Raw genomic sequence first — 17806 nt, 5'->3', positions numbered from 1 at the left:
CACTTAAGTATACGGACCAATTCATAATTATTAACTAGTTGTTTATTAGCATGCCTATAATTAACATATTGGCTGTTTATTAGTACTTATAAAGCACATATTCTTCATGAGCATATTCACATCCCTAATCCTAACCAATGCCTAAATTTAACAACTACCTTATTAACTATTGATTAAAAAGAAGCAAACTGGGAGTTTGAGGCAAAAATCATAGTTAATTGTTTGTTAATAGTGAGAATCGGACCTTAAAATAAAGTGTGATCGAATATTCTTCATGAACGCAGGTAATCGATGCACTACATAGCACATCCAGACTCTATGACTATATTCTCGCCCAGATCTAATCTGCTTAATGCAAATATAAGACATACGAAGATTTAAATCTTGTCAAAATGAACTTTGTTTTATCTGTAAAGCTGGTTTTAAAAGAACGTGAATTGTGAACAGTGCTACACAAATAAATTTGATTTCGTTTGACAAATTGAAACAGAACACTAATATGATATCTGCTGACAGACCAAACGGAGAAAAGCAGGTGTTTTCACCTTGGGCAGCATGGGAGTGGCCCGCTTGCTCTTCTTCTCAGAGGGGTCGTCCAGCTGGTCAGGCTCAAACGCGTAGAGCTCCGTCAGTTCGTTCATGGTAAAGTGGCGTTCAATCTGCTGCTGGTCCACAACTCTGAAGGACAGCGACTGTTTGGCGACCTGCCGGTCATAGATCTTCTCCTCCATGGTTCCCTATAGGAAAGAATCATGTCAAAAAACATTACAGATCTGATCTGCCCGATCTATTAATAAACCTGTATTACATACACAACAAATAAAACTACATTTCTCACCTGAGCCAAAAACCTGTAGACAAACACAGTCCTGACTTGGCCAAAGCGATAGACTCTGAAAATACTCTGAATGTCGTAGGATGGGTTCCATGAGGCGTCGAAAATAATGACCCTGTTTGCAGCTACCAAGTTGATCCCAAGAGAACCAGCTCTGGTTGAGATGAGGAACAATCGACCCCTTGAGAAGAACAAGAACACAAGTGCTTTCATGGAAAACCAAATGGTCATATTTTGAGACCATTTTTTTCTGCCTGTGCAACTAAATTTTGTGTGTGGTCACACTGGCGTAGTTCAGCTCATAAGTGCTGCCAATTCTGTTGGCTATCTTACCATTTTATTGTTGTTGTGCTTTTTAATTAAGAATAACATGAATCCATATTTTGTTTTAGCCGTAAAACATTAAAGGTGTATAGATGTAAGCAAAACAGACAATTATCTTTTCTTTTAAAACAAGATTGTGAAATCAAAATCAAAAGTATCTGAAGCCAGAGGCTTAAAACATATCAACAGAGGAACTCCCGTTTACTAAATTCAAATCACAAATAATATACTGATTTAAAAAAAAAAAAAAAAAAAAAAAAAAAAAGGAAAAATCTATAATTTTGACCCATACAATGTATTTTTGGCTATTACAACAAATATACCTCAGCGACTTAAAGGGTTAGTTTACACATAAATTAAAATTAGGCTATGTTTTACTCACCCGAAGTCATCCTAGGTGTTTATGACTTTCTTCTTTCAGACAAATCCAGTCAGAGTTATATTAAAAATCATCTTTGATCTTTCAAGCACAATCATTGCAGTCAGCGGGTGTTGCACTGCTTCAGTCCCAAAAAAATGAAATAAGAATTGCACTTCCATTAAAAAAAAAGTCTCTCACAAGGCTCCGGGGGGTGAACAAAGACCTCCTGTAGCTACTTATATGCATTTTTGTAAGAAAAATAACTACATTCAAAACGTAATAATCAATTTAAGCATGCACAGTGCTGACCTCCATACGTCATTCCCCCAGAACTACTTCTGTGTACTGTTGCCGCAAGCTACATTAAAGTGATTACTACGTTTTAAATATGGATATTTTTTCGAAGAAAAAGGCATCGAATAGCTACTGGAGGCCTTTGTTCACCCAAAGAGCCGTGTGAGACACATTTTTTATGGATGGGTGCTTTTTAATAAACTTCTTTTGGACTGATGCAGTTAGTGTGGTCACGGTACCAAAATTTCAGTATTCGGTGCCGATACCAGTGAAAATCCACGGTTCTCGTAACAATTTCGGTACCAAAGCAAAACACAAAAATACGCACAAAAATAAAAATTAAAAAAAAAAAAAAAACATTTTCACATTCTTTATATTATTTACAATTGTGTTAAAGGTTTTTCTACAAGTTATATAATTATGAAAAAGAGTAAACAAGTTTCACCCAAATTTAATTTGTCTTTTAATTTATGAAATTTAAACACATTTTATTTTTTGGTAAATAAAGGGGGATTTGCTATGAAAATTAAAACATAGAAGAAATATTGTGTGATTTATTTCTTTAAAAAAAATTAAGTTTTATAAATTTTTTCAGCAGTAGTAGCAGTATCACATACATTCTACTAAATAATAGTAATATTTCTAGCACATTGCCTTTATGTAAAAATGAACTTTTATGTTGACGGGTTGCCGTGAATACCTTTAAATTGACACTGGTTTTACTCAAATGAAATGGTAAAATGCTTGTGAAGTGACTCAGAACAGTTCTGGTGATGTTGTTTATGTATTTATGTCCTCATTTAGACGGCAGATGCTGAAATTATTGCAAGCGTCACACGGTTCAGTCTATGTAGTAAACAAACCATTCATTCATTCACTCAGAGACGTGAAGAACATGCCGGATTCAGACTTCAACCAACTTTTGCGGCTTAACATTTACAGATAATGGTCCATATGGAGATTTGATTTGACTAATTTATGCAAACTTTGACAAATTCCGTGACTGTTCATATTAAAATGTAAGTTTCATTATCAAGACTGGATTTTGAGATTCCATCTGCGTTTTCTGCTTCGCGGAAATCATAGTGCTGTGTGCATCAAGAACCGGGTTGACCGGGTCCTCGGTGCCACCGGTACTTAAAGAAACCTGCTACCGTCACATTTTTATTTTTTTAGTACCGACTTGGTACCGAAGTACCGGGTCTTTTGACAACACTAGATGCAGTGCAACACCTGCTGAGTGCAATGATAGAGCTTGAAAGATCACAGACAATTTTTAATATAACTCAGACTGGATTTGTCTGAAAGAAGAAAGTCATAAACACCTAGGATGACTTGGGGGTGAGTAAAACACAGCCTAATTTTCTTTTTTAGGTGAACTACCCCTTTAAGACATTTGCTCCAGGGTCACAAATGACGTGCTCCTGCGACCAACTGAGAAAGTTAGTCACAAACGAGTGACTGGTGAGAAGAATGAGTCTGGAGCCTGCACTCTAAAGGGAAAAGTGTCTTTACCGAACATTACTGGTGTCATTGAACTCCTCTGCCCATTTCTTCCTGGTCATGGCATTCGTTGAACCATCTAGACGATAGTAGTCAATGTTTCTGAACCACTTGCCCTCACCTTGAGAAAAACAATCAAATATTTAATGCAGCTGTCAGTCCTGGTCGGGTTTGCTGTACATGGAGAGCTCAGGGGAAAGCATGTACCCTACATAGGTGGCAAAGCCCAAAGAACTCATGTTCAGCAATTAATATTGTGGCCTCCCACACTCGTGTTCATAACTAACATTTCAATATGTTTCCAATTATTCCTCTGTGATCTTTTCATTACAAATTGCAAGGCCTTAAGCTAACATTTCTTTTGCAAAATAAAAAAGGCCTAATCATTTTCAAAATGAAAGTAAAAACAGCTGCGAGGGTTTAATTAGGACCGTGACCTTATTCCAGAGGCTTTATGTTTACATGCACATATTTATGTGTTTCTGCGGGCACTTAACCCAGATCTGTGTCAGATGTGCGCACAAATATCAGATGAGTTTCTGCATGTAACCACAGCGTGCACTCAGTGGATCAGTGCTCGCTTATTTGATGAAATTAATGTTACATTTACAGCAAATATAATTCAAATAAAAACTACAAGACTGGCCGTAAACATTCAACAAAACACTCACAACATGGGCCACCATACAAACCACATGAAGTCAAGACAGACAAAAGAGAAAGTCGTATAAGATGCGGAACAAGTCATGCTAACATAGTAAGAATTTAAAATGATGCACTGCACAATACAAGGAATACAATATCCAGTAATTATTTGAAAGAGAATATATTAAGTACATACTTTGAGAGGCAGAAATCTCTAGCACAGAAAATCAAACAAAGCACCGTGATTAAGGCTGAGGAAAAACTTTGCTGAAAGTGCCTGACCTTTGTACGGCGAAAGCTTCCCTTCCTCTTTGGCTTTGCCTGCCAACTCCAGGAAATCTTCAATGAGGTCCAGAGAAATGAGAGACTGGCTGAACACCAACCTGAGCACACAGCACACCTGACCGTCACACACATGACCGTATGACATGGAAGACCCTCGATTAGGAGATGCTACTCTGACAAAACTCAACTCACACTTTTTCTTCCAATTCTTCAGCCATGCGGAGGATCTCAAAAAGAAGCACCATTTTCCCAGAATGCTCCAGTATTTCAGAATCTGCCTCGGCCACAAACTCTTTGTACCAGTCAGGTGATGGGCTGCCAGGACCTGAGTTCGACGCCCGAACTAAGGGAAAACATCACAGATATACACTGATATACACTGTGGCCATTTCTGCAGAAGACGTGCAATGCAGGGATCTCAGATCCAAATGTTCAACAAAAAAAGTTGTTTTATTGCATCTAGCGTCAAGTCCAAAATCCACCAACACCATTCTAATGAATAATAATTAAAAAAAAAAAAAATTTTAATGTGAAATATTAAATCGTGTAAATAGTGTGTAAAGTAAGTTAATTTGTAGAATATGTGAACTGTTATAAAACCAACTGTAAAAAGCTAACCTTGGTCATCAGTATTGGTCAATAAAACAAATCTTTTTTTATGCAAATGTTTTTCTGTGTAAAGGAAAGTCCACACAACAATGTCATAATTTACTCAAATTCAGACATTCTTTCTTGTGCCGAACACAAAAGAAGATATTTTGAAGAACAGTTGCTGGCTTCCAAAGTATTAAAAAATATTATAGAAGTCAATGGCTATTGTCAACTAGTGGTCGACCGATATATTGGACAATATTTGGTCTTTTTTAAAAATCGGCATCGGCTGATATGTCCTGTTTGAGCGATGTGTTCGAGGCAGGACTTTTATTTTGACGGCGCTGAGAATGCCTCTCTTGTTCACTGTTAGTCGTTAACAGTTCTGTCTAATACAGATAGAAGTCTGTCCAATAATCAGAAAGAACTGTGAATCATAGGAATTAATGTATACAAAAAGTATTATAACGATTGCTTTTATATTATTAGCAATAGAAAGGCAAATATTATAATACGTACTCGTTTGCCGTCAGCATTCAGCTAATACGCATTTATATAATTTAAGCAAATTTTTGAATGACTAATGAACATTTAATTTCACAAACCTTGCAAACTTAGTGGAATCCAGCTGTGAGATCTTGTGAAGTGTGTATATGTATCCAGCATGATCACGATCGTTGTTCAGCTTTAAACTCGTGATTTCAAGCGTTATGCATTTGTCTACTGTCATATTCATGTGAAATGAGTGTTACCTTGGCTTTTTATTTAAAAATACTGAATGCCCTGTTGGTTACAGTGTTTACTTCCTTTTTAATTATATTTGTATCAAATATTTATTTGTATGTAAAAAAATAAGTTGTCATCTACAGTATAAGTATGTTTAACACATTATTTTTTTTTATCCATTTTCAAATTTAATATGAATTAAAAAAAATACAATTATATCGGCCACCTTAATTTTCATGATGTCAGCATCAGCTGTCAAATAAAATATATCGGCCGACTTCTGTCAATTTTTTTGATTCCCAATATTCTTCAAAATATCTGCTTCCACACAGGTTTGGAACAACTTGAGTGTCCAGAAAGATGATTGTATTTTCAGGTGAACTGTCCCTTTAACTATCCCTTTAACCATTATTAGTACCAACAGCACTGCTGAACTGCTATCTGAGGAGATGATTTGGTCATACCCTCCTCCACAGGCTCTGCTCTGTTGCGCCCCTCAGGGTTTCCTCCACGAGAACTGGTGTTCCACTCCTTAATCACTTCCAGGTCATCGCTGTCGGACTTGTCTGAGCTCTGCTCTTTCCCTTTGCCTCGCTTCTTCTTTCTGTACGGGGAACCAGATCGCTCATTATACAGGCAGCAAACAGGACGCCTACCAAAAAAGAGTTATCTCAAACCTTTTGGGCTTCTCATCTTCAGAGGTCAAACTCATGGAGGACTCCTCTGTCTCTGAGGCTATGAACTCCTCCATACTGTCCTCGTCGAAGTATCCCTGTGGAGAGAGAGAGAGACAAAAACAGCAAGTTACAGCAATTGTTCAGCCAAATTAATCAACCTGATCTCTTCCAAACCTGTAGGACTTTAGTTCATTCTCAAAACACAAGATATTTTGGCAACACTTTAGATTAGGGAACAGATATTCACCAATAACTATGACTTCTGCATCAGTAAACTTCCAAATGGCTGTTAATTAAGAGTTTGTAAGGTAGCGGTCACGTTTAGGTATGGGGTGGATTAAAGGATCTAGAATACGGACATGCAAATAAGGCATGTGTTAATAAACAGCCAATATTGCTAGTAATATACATTCTAATAAGCAATTGGTTAATAGTGAGAATAGGTCTAAATAACTCAATAGGTGACACTAAATAAATAGTGTCACCGATACTTTTAATGAAACCTCCACTGAAAGTCTATATAACCAAAGTTTAGAACATCAGATAAAAGGGTCAAAAAAGTCTTGCGAAGAGCTTAATATGATAAACAGGTTTAATTATGTTTTTAAACACCCGTACATTTAGCAAATCACATAAGCTAGAACAAACCTCAATAGTTCTGGTGCATCACACATGCACACTTGAGCTCCTGTAATGTGTGTGTTTGTCAATCATTATTTAGATGAACAAGATTAGGTTTTTCTTTTCAGATGGATTCGTTTAGGGCAGATTTATGACCAGTTTAGTTACCTGGCATTTGAATAGAGGGACGGAGGATTCGTCTGTATTTCTGAGGTTAACCAAAGTCTTCTGGACAGTATTTTCATGTTTGGGTGAACAATCGTTTTAAATGCTGTAAATCTAACGGATTGTCTGGTTTTCTAGAGCTTAACATAATAAACTTGGGATAGATAATGTGAACCTGAGCGTGTACAAAAGTGCTTCTTTGGCAAGTAAAGAACATCATTTGGCTCCCTAGTCTTTTTTTGGGGTCTGGTGTCCCGTATGTGCACAGAAAGCGATGACTTCAGGGAAACTTCCCCCTCATGTAAATTGTGTTTTCAGAGAGGTCTTGAATCCCTCACCTTGTTTTCTTTACTGATATAGTCCAGCTGGAGGCACCACGGATGGGTCCAGATTCTGCTGAGCATCTGGAAATCCTGGAAGAGTTTGGTCCCGGCGCGGCCTCGTCCACTCTCCAAAGCAGATCCCACACCTGTTCAGAGAGAGACGTTTAGCGCCCGCCGCTGGCACGGTTTCTACCCCAGCGTGCCAGAACACAGCGCACCGCAGCGCCCCAAATCCTGAACTGAGATTAGCCCCGAGGATTAGGTGAGCAGGTAAACACGCTCTCAGCACTGCCGGGATACACACTGATGCTTAGAGAAGCAAAGCAACTAAATCCTCCTCTGAAAAACAACTACGAGGAAGGCTTTGCTACAAACATCTCAAAACCACTGTGTGTCATTCTCGCAGTACACCGAGCAGATTTTCAAGACAAACGACTGGCTATGTTCATAAAGAAACACTAGGACTGAATACTGCACAGCGCCTGAAGAGATCGTTCCTGAGCAACAGTGATAATCCATCCTGAAAGCGATGATAGTGTGAAATCTATTAACTCTAAACAGTAAGTGTGTTATCTTGAGCTCTGATTGGTCACCATTTGAGCATCATGGCACCCAGAATGAAAACACAGTGCAAGATATACAATCCCAATCTGAATGCTGAATGCTACTGTAATACTGTACTGTAATGTTGTGTCTGTTTTTTGCTGCTAGTATGATTATGCTAGTCTTTACTTTATCTATAAGCTAGTGTTTCAAGATAAAGACAACATTTGCATTTATATGTGTATGTATTTATATGACAGTTTTATGGTATGGAACTGAAAGCCTGTGCTTTAAACAGCCTAGGTGTTATAGTTGTGAATATTGTAGATACATATCTGATTTTCACTTCTAAATTGTTGTCCGTCTCATCTTTTTAAACACTCCAAGCTCTCACACAGTATAATCTGACCCTGTTTTATTAAAAGGCCGATCGTTACACACTGACTTCCATTCATTTAAATGTGTGCGACAGGAAATGCAAGCTCATATGAATATTGCTGCTTTCCCAAAATCCAATTCAGCTCTGACCTGCGAAGTCATGTGAAGACATGTGACTAATAGATGCTGGTGTGACCTCTTAAATTAAACTAATGCAAACTTAAGTGGAGTCAGAATGCATGTTTTTGGATGCATCACATGTTGCACATAAATTAATTCTAGCAATGCACATCATTAGGGACTAATACTGTAGTGTTTGTAGGAACCACATTCCTTTGAAAAGCTTCTTTTTCAAAACTATCAATGGTATGCTATTTATACATTTTTTCTAAACATATTTACACATCCTAAAAGCAGTTATAAACAGGGCCAGGGTATAGTCATCGCTGCATACAAAGCTGGGATGGTATATGAATAAAAACAGCAGCTTCAACACGGTCTAAAATGCTGAATGCGAGTTCACCTCAATGCAGCATGAAATTGGATCAGGGTTTGGGTAAAGCAGGCCACCAGGACAAAAGCGCAGGCATTAAGGCAGAGACAGTGTCTGGTTGGTGGTCTCTGGGGGTCTGCACCCACAGACACAACAGCAGCGAGCTCAGAGGAAAGCCGTTGTAATGAGCCTCGGGCTGGGAAACTCTCCCAAAGCTCTTCATTAGATGAGGACGTGGGAAGAGTTTGAGATCGGCCTGGAGCCAGCTGCCACTCATCCTCTCCGACCCCGACCCGAGCTACAACACCCCTAACCACTTCTGTGACAGAACGAGAGTCTGCTTTCACCTCCGGAGACTCAAACCCTCAGCTGAGAGACTGCATGTTTCACCATTAAAACTCAACATGACAGAGCATTTCACTTCATGTTCAGCTTCACTCAGGAATAGTTCACATCAGGCAGAAAATAGATGTATTTTAATACATTTAATGTCTGTATTCATAGGTGGCCAAAATTATTAGAACGGTAGCATTTCCAGCAGCTAAAAAATGGTTTTAAGTCAGTTATTTCTCTCTTTTGCTGTAGTATTTCAGTAGGAATTATCAGTTTACATTTCCAAACACTCATTTAGCCATTAATTGAAAATAATCCAGTGTGATTTTTGTCTGAAAGCAGAATTTTGTTTTGTCTGATCACTAAAGCAAAAGAGAGAAATAACGGAGTTGAAAGCATTTTTTCAGCCGGTTGAGAATACTAATCTTATAATCATTTTGGCCACCACTGTATATAACGAAAATAATCAAGTTCTCTTTAACAGAGCAATGCTAAACACACTGAAGTGAGTATAATGTACCTGTGAAGTGATCCAGGTAGTAGCGGTAAAGCTTGCACTGAATGGGTGTTAACCGTATCGCTAACACATACTCGTGTTTCGGTGGCAGGAATTTGGTGAGCGCGGTGTAGTCTCTTCTCTGCGGAAGACAACACTTTTACAGGTCTGTTCATTATGAGCTAGCACTGAACACACTGGCTGTGGTCTTCTGGCTTACCTGGACGCAGCCCGCCAGCATCTCGTAGAGGATGTGCGCGCGCTTCTTCATGACTCGGACGTCAGTGAGCGTGGAGTCGGCGCACTGGCCGTTCTGGATGGGGTTGATGAAGCGGTTTCTGAACTCCTTCACTGATCCCAGCAGGTTCTCCTTGATGAAGTTCACCATACAGTGATCTGAGGGGAGAAGATGGCACTTTCACTCCCTCGTCGTGATGCTTTCCACATACTAAACTCTTAGATTGCCAGCCACTACAGATATAAATACACAAATGAATGAAAGCAGCAGCAGTAATGATGTGATGTACACTCGATCAGGTTGTTCTGCAGAGGCGTTCCTGTCAGCACCACTCTCCGACGAGTCTGGATGGAGTTCATGGCTTTGGAGACAGCAGACGCTTCGTTCTTCAGCACGTGACCCTCGTCACAGATGACAAAATCTGGACCTGTGCATCAAAACATCATCCATTCAGTCCATCATCTGAATGTGTGCAGTGCTCTCACACACAACAGATTTCCTCATCTAGAAAATTACACTTTAAACTGTACAGACAAAAATGACGTGACAGATTTGACAGGAATCACAGTCTTTTGACCAGCTGATGCTCATGTTCACCAAGCGCTTTCCTACTGCAGAAACTTCACCTGGATCGACTAGAGTTTTCTGAAAGATTTCCTTCAGCTTCTTGCTCTTGATGTTTCGTCCTTGCGTGAGGTTGCGGTACATCTCGTAGCCTATGATCATGACGCCGCCATCCTCCTGCCAGCGCTGTAAAGCGTATGCTCTCTCCTGAGGCCTCTTCACCGTGGCCAGCTCCTGCACCTGAAACACACACACACACACACACACACACAGTCAGATTAATGTCCACAACTCAGAAGAAATGTGCTCCTTGGTTTTCTTTTACATATCTGTGTCCCTGGAGCACAAAAGCAGTCATAAGTAGCACAGGTGTATTTGTAGCAATAGCCAACAATATATTGTATGGGTCAAAATTGCCCAAAAATCATTAGGATATTAAGTAAAGTATTTTCCTACTGTAAATATATCAAAACTTCATTTTTGATTAGTAATATGTATTGCTAAGAACTTAATTTGGACAACTTTAAAGGTGATTTTCTAAAAGTTTTTAGAAAACTTTTGTTTTGCACCCTCAGATTACAGATTTTCAAATAGTTGTATCTCAGCCAAGTATTGTTCTATCCTAACAAAACATACATCAATAGAAAGATTATTTTAAGTTTAAATTCATTTTTTTTTAATTGAGCCTTTTGGTTTTGTGGTACAGGGTCACACATGTATCTAGCATGATTAGCATGCGACTAGCATGTTGCTAGCATGTTTCTAGCATGATTAGCATGTTGCTAGCATGTTGTTAAGATGTTTCTAGCATGATTAGCATGCGATTAGCATGTTGCTAGCATGTTTCTAGCATGATTAGCATGTTTCTAGCATGATTAGCATGTTGCTAGCATGTCGCTAACATGTTTCTAGCATGATTAGCATGTTGCTAGCATGTTGTTAACGCGTTTCTAGAATGACTAGCATGCAACTAGCATTTTGCTAGCATGATTAGCATGTTGCTAGCATGATTTAAGCATGATTAGCATGTTGTTAGCATGTTTCTAGCATGATTAGCATGCGACTAGCATGTTGCTAGCATACATCAATGGGAAGCTTATTTTAAGTTTAAATTGATTTTTTGTATTTTTTTATTGAGCCTTATGGTTTTATGGTTACATATGTTTAAGAGTAAAAGTACCAAAACTTGCATTTATTAAAAAGGTTTAATTTATAATTAAATTAGAAAAGTGCACATGATGCAATAATGAATGATAATGGCACAGTATGCAAGTATGACACCCCCCCCCCCCTCATTTTACTCCTCTAAAATACACATATTACCTGCAATAATGATCACTTCAAAATGAATGTCTTTATTTGTAATAAAAACGTTTTCGAATGCACCTTTGTGGATAATAATGGGGAGCTCTAGGTGTCACTGTACCTCTAAACTCTCCTCGTCCTTCAGGCCCTCTTGCCACTTCTCAAACTCGTTGAGCCAGTTGAGCACCGTGTTGAGAGGACACACCACCAGAGCAGTGCTGAAGTTCAGCTTCTCACACAGCAGCAAAGTGTGGAGAAACGTCACCACCTGCAGGACCACAGGAGAACAGCAGTCAAACACTATCCTCCTGTATATAATTGTCATGTTAGTTTGAGTTACCTGGAGGGTTTTTCCCAGCCCCATGCAGTGGGCCAGAATACAGCCGGAGCCAGAAGACTTCTCCACCTTCTTCACAGACTCACAGCAGCAGTCCCACATGAACTGCACTCCTGCACACAGACAAAAACACACAAAACCATCACTTAGTGGGCCTTTACCCATCTGTCCTCCATTCATAAAAGGACATCGCTATGATCACCTAAATAAATGCATGAAAAATTAGAAAGACGTGAAAAATATTGTCGACAATCACAGACATTTGCATTCGGATGGGTTCGTATCGTTTTCTCAGAGGATCACAGAGTCTGCCGAGAAACACAGACAAGGCAGATTCGGACAGGATTAAAATAGCAATTTGGAAAACAATTGAAGGTACGTCTGTGAAACACAAATTTCTCTATTGACCTCGACATGAACCATTAGCATATTACCCGCCCACTTGTTGGTCTTTTCAGATTGGTCAATGCAAATTCATTCTTAGCCACTAGGTGCTGCTTTGTGGTAAAAATAGCTGTTTCCCATTAACACCTTACACAAAGCAGCACTGTGCTCACAAACACTGCTTTATCAGGCTTTACATGCATTATCCAATGACCAATCACCAAAGATTAGCATCACGCAAAGGAGAGATCTAGAAAAAATTATCGTTAAACAAATCATTTTGGATAAATTTTGGTTTTTGACCTTGCATGCATGTCAGTCTGTTGACGGGTATTACCAAAACCAATATATGAAACCTTTCGTTACCAATAATAGGGACACTATAAATAATAATAATAATAATACAAAATGTCATGCATAATAGTTTTTCTGATAGTGAGTAGACTCACCGTCCACCTGATGGGGTTTGAGTTTGGTCACCAGGTTCCTGTGAACCTGCACTAACGGTTCCTTGGTCTCCTCGTCCTCGTCCAGCACCAGCTTCGTGGTGATGGGACACGTGACCTGCGATGACTCCTCCACCACGATAGTCTGAAAACAAAGACGTGAGTTTCCCTGATACAGCAGAAGAGTTTGAGCCCAAAACATCTGGATCCTGGGTCTGTACCTCTCGTAGTTTCTCCCTCAGCCGCTCTCTCTCAGCAATGCGCTTCCTCCTCTCCTCTTCCTCCTTCAGAGCATCACGGGTCTCCGTCCGCAGTTTGTCATCTTTGATGATCTTGCGGATCTTCTTGCGATTTTTGGGCGTTCCTTTCTCATCTCCTTCATCTTCTCCATCCTCTTCTCCTCCGCTCTGTGGAGCAGAAGAACAAACCCTTCTCATGAGGCATCGCTGGTTTATGTCTTCTCTGAGCCGAAACAGATGAGTGCGTTACTGTACCTTGCCACTGGACGAGGAGTCTTGAACCTTAATGCGACGGCGCTTCTTCTTCTCTTTCTTGTAACTTCTCTCTCGGTCCTTGGCAGCTTTATTGGACGACCTGCAAGTGTCGACACAACTTCTTTCATTTCCCCATTGAGGAGTGATTGAGTCAGTGTAAAAGTACATTAATAAACCATGAGCAGTAATAATTAGGGCTGTGTTTTGATACAAATATCACACTTCGATTGTCCTTCACAAGCTTGTGATTCAATTTTGATTACACGATCAACTTTGATTATTTTGGGAATATATCAGGTACAGTACATGCCAAATATTTTTGAGCAAAACAGATCTATCAACATACATGAGAGTCAGTTGGTACTACATTATTATAATATTAAAGATTAAAATGAACTGGTCGGTGGGCTTTACAAACTGCTAAAAATGACACTTTAACTCTTTCCCCATCAGCGGTTTTGAAAACAGTTGCCAGCCACCGCCAGCATTTTTAAGGATTTTTAGTCCATTTTCACTAAAATGTCATGCCCCCATGTTGTATGAATATCTGAACATGCAATGCATCCAAATAAAGATCAGACCCTCCTCTTTATATATATAATTATATACATCAATTATATTTTGTATTCAGTGATTCTTTTTAATATATATATATATACATAAATACTTAAATGTAAGTAGGTTTCATAAAAAAAGCTACATTTTGATAAAAAAAGCTGAGAAAATTCTTATTTTTATCTGGATCATATTCAGTGATATTATTAAAGCAAAGATGCAGTATATGGCCTCCATCAGCTTCCTGAAGCATGCACAGCACTTCCTGGATCGAGATTTCACTCGGTGACATTAGGCAGTTTCCATTTATATGGTGTTTATAGGTGCTAACTGCAATATTTTCATGTGCATATGCTTCACATTTATGATTATTATCAATACTGAAAATGCATTTGCGACTGAAAACTACTGTGTGCGAATATGAAACAATATTTGGGAGCACCAGTGTGACTGACTCGATCATCATCATACTTGTGATCGCACTCAGAGCTTCTTAAGTGTTTTTGCAGTGTTGAGTAATGTAATAATTTCATAATAATAATTCCTTACATTTATATAGTGCTTTTCTAGGCACTCAAAGGGCTTTACATAGTCAGGGGGTATCTCCTCATCCACCACCAGTGTACAGCATCCACCTGGATGATGCGACAGCAGCCACATTTCACCGATACTATTATCCTAGGACTCATCACTAATGGGGATGAGACATCCTTCAGAGATGAGGTTAATGCACTCACAGCATGGTGTGCTGATAACAATCTCTCTCTAAACGTCAGAAAGACCAAGGAGATGACTGTGGACTACAGGAAGTAACAGAGAGAGGCTCACGTTCCCATTCACATCAATGGAGAGATAGCAGAGACAGTTCAGAGCTACAAGTTCCTTGGCATTCACATCTCTGAGGATCTTTCCTGGAGCCTTCACTCAGAGACCATAGTGAGAACAGCCCGTCAGCGTCTCTACTTCCTGCGGAGACTGAAGAGGTTTGGCATCTCCTCTAACATCATGTCAAACTTCTACCGCTGCACTATTGAGAGCATTCTGACCTCTTCAAAGCTTCAAAGTGGATTAGGCTATTGTGTGCAATTTTTTTTTTCTTTAGCTTCTTGCTTCTTTTTAAATCTGATTACTGATTAGAAGCTGCTCCTAAATTTTTGACTGTGCTCATGAAGTTAAGAAGCACAAGAAGTTATGAGCACAAGTGCTCCTAAAGAGAAAAGCAAGCGTAGATCGCTGTGAACACACAGAGACTGTATCAAGGTCAGGGTTGGGAGTCATATCCATTCACTGATTAACTGTCTAGTGATTGTAACAGATTTCCCTCGTGATGCTCTGCAGAAATACTGAGCTCCTCGTTGTTGCAGCTGAATTAGAGTCAGGTGACTGATGTGAACATACTGTACCAGTGTGTTGACCTGCAGCAGTGCAACAAGAGCTGAGCAAAGCAGCTAAAGTCAAATATGAACTGAAACGCATTCATTTTTACAAAGCTCATTGTTCTGATAAGTTTAGGAGCATGGACCAGTCTAAACATTTATAAAGAATATCTCTTTGGATTTGCGACTTTACAAATCTTCTTTATGCACCAAGAGCTTGTAACACTCCAAAGAGAAAGGAAAAATGGAAATCACATTACATGACCCCTTTTAATTAATCATTTAAAAGTCAATCAAAATAAAGAACTAACTAAAAGAAAATTGTGTACCTGCATGTCATGTAATCACATCAGAGAACCAATGAACATGCAAATGTGATGATTATTTAAATACATATATATATATATATATACAGTGGGGCTCGAAAGTTTGGGCACCCCTTGCAGAATCAGTGAAAATATGAGTAATTTTCAAAAAATAAGAGAGATCATACTAAATGCATGTTATTTTTTATTTAGTACTGTCCTGAGTAAGATATTGTACATAAAAGATATTAACATTTAGTCCACAAGACAAAAAAAATGCTGAAATTATTAAAATAACCCTACTCAAAAGTTTGGGAACCCTTGGTTCTTAGTACTGTGTTCTGTTACCTGGTGATCCAGGACTGTCTTTCTGTTTTGTGATGGTTGTGCATGAGTCCCTTGTTTGTTCTGAACAGTTAAACTGAGCAGCGTTCTTCAGAAAAATCTTTAAGCTCCTGCAGATTCTTCAGTTTTCCAGCATCTTTGCAGATTTGAACACTTTCCAGCAGTGACTTTATGATTTTGAGACGCATCTTATCAGACTGAGGACATTTGAGGGACTCAAACACAACTATTTAAAAAGATTCAAACATTCACTGATGCTCCAGAAGGAAACAAGATGCATTAAGAGCTTGGGGGTGAAAACTTTTGGAGATCAAGGTAAATTGTACTTAATTTGTGTACCGGGAAACATACAAGTATCTTCTGTTGCTTACGAAGGGCAGAACTAAATGGAAAAAAATTATATTTCAACAAAATAAGACAAATTTTGCCATCTTCATCATGTTCAAAAGTTTTCACCCCCAGCTCTTAATGCATCTTGTTTCCTTCTGGAGCATCAGTGAATGTTTGAATCTTTTTAAAGATTTTTCTGAAGAACGCTGCTCAGTTTAACTGTTCAGAACAAACAAGGGACTCATGCACAACCATCACAAAACAGAAAGACAGTCGAGGATCATCAGGTAACAGAACACAGTACTAAGAACCAAGGGTTCACAAACTTTTGAATGGGGTTATTTTAATAATTTCAGCATTTTTTTGTCTCGTGGACTAAATGTTAATATCTTTTATGAACAATATCTTACTCAGGACAGTACTAAATAAAAAATAACATCCATTTAGTATGATCTCTCTTATTTTTTGAAAATTACTCATATTTTCACAGATTCTGCAAAGGGTGCCCAAACCTTCGATCCCCACTGTGTGTGTATATATATATATATATATATATATATATATATATATATAGGGTATTTCAAGCAAATATAGGTGAAATATCTTAATTTGTCTTCTGAAGACGAACAAAGGTCTTACAGGTTTGCAGCACCTTAAGGGTGAGTAATGACAGAATTTAAATTTTTGGGTGAACTTCCCTTTAACTGTTCAACTGGCATCTCATAACTTTGTGTTTTCCCCATTCCACTGCCATATCTCATGTTTTTCAATGCAGAAGCACATTCTGTATGAACAGATGTGTAGGACTCATCAGGTGCTAGAATCAGTGGTTTCTCTGAACGCTCTTCGTTGCTGTATTGTTGGCCTGTCTAAAGTCAGACTAAGCCCAAATCATATCCAATTATAAGCCGATCTAGATTACTGACTGTCTAAACTGTGTATCACAACTGATGAAATCTGAATTTACTGTCCTAAGTGACAGGGGCAGTTTTGTTGTGCTATCCCTACACTAATACTACAATAACAGCAATAGAAACTGCATAGATGTTGTCTTACGACATCACAACATTATACCGTCGCGCTGGATTATATTTCGTCTTATGAAGCAGCAACAGAAATGTGCGAGTTTATTCCTTGCTGGTTTCAAAACTCAAAGAGTTTATACTAGCAGTATATTGTGTTTTTATTTACCTGCACTTCGCAACAACACAAAACTTTCTACAAAAACGTCTGACGTGTTTAAGTGCTGTGAAAATGTAAAAAAGCTACACGAAATACGATCAGAGCTGAAACGGTTTGAAGGGAATTCGATTTGAACAGATTTGCAAAAATCTGATTAAAATTGGATCTGGTGCTTACAGTCTAAACCAGACATAACTGCACATAAAAAGCATTGTGTAGATATACAACTATGCATATACATAAATGTATATAAAAACAGTTGCAATTAATTGTTAAAATCTGTCCAGCTGATAAAAGCTGTGCATGCTCTAAGTGTAATCATGCCAGCCAGTTTTGCAGGCCACTATGCTTT

General features: G+C 38.6%; 1 protein-coding gene across 5 annotated transcripts in view; it reads right to left on the bottom strand.

Annotated features, from left to right (window-relative positions):
- The window catches only part of LOC127970976 (transcriptional regulator ATRX-like), a 49192-nt gene that overhangs the window by 15755 nt on the left and 15631 nt on the right, over positions 1-17806 (bottom strand). For all 5 annotated transcript variants that reach the window (XM_052573693.1, XM_052573694.1, XM_052573698.1 and 2 more), the window contains 17 exons: positions 13362-13461; positions 13089-13274; positions 12871-13012; positions 12041-12150; positions 11822-11968; positions 10458-10635; positions 10121-10258; positions 9814-9989; positions 9618-9735; positions 7366-7496; positions 6242-6336; positions 6029-6168; positions 4440-4590; positions 4245-4345; positions 3330-3438; positions 839-1016; positions 546-737 (listed from right to left, as the gene is read on the bottom strand). In XM_052573693.1, the coding sequence (XP_052429653.1) occupies positions 546-737; positions 839-1016; positions 3330-3438; positions 4245-4345; positions 4440-4590; positions 6029-6168; positions 6242-6336; positions 7366-7496; positions 9618-9735; positions 9814-9989; positions 10121-10258; positions 10458-10635; positions 11822-11968; positions 12041-12150; positions 12871-13012; positions 13089-13274; positions 13362-13461 (2392 nt within the window). The remainder of the gene's footprint in view (positions 1-545; positions 738-838; positions 1017-3329; positions 3439-4244; positions 4346-4439; positions 4591-6028; positions 6169-6241; positions 6337-7365; positions 7497-9617; positions 9736-9813; positions 9990-10120; positions 10259-10457; positions 10636-11821; positions 11969-12040; positions 12151-12870; positions 13013-13088; positions 13275-13361; positions 13462-17806) is intronic.

Source organism: Carassius gibelio, chromosome B14, assembly GCF_023724105.1.
Source record: "Carassius gibelio isolate Cgi1373 ecotype wild population from Czech Republic chromosome B14, carGib1.2-hapl.c, whole genome shotgun sequence".
Lineage (NCBI taxonomy): Eukaryota > Metazoa > Chordata > Actinopteri > Cypriniformes > Cyprinidae > Carassius > Carassius gibelio.
This window is presented reverse-complemented; position numbering and strand designations above follow the sequence as displayed.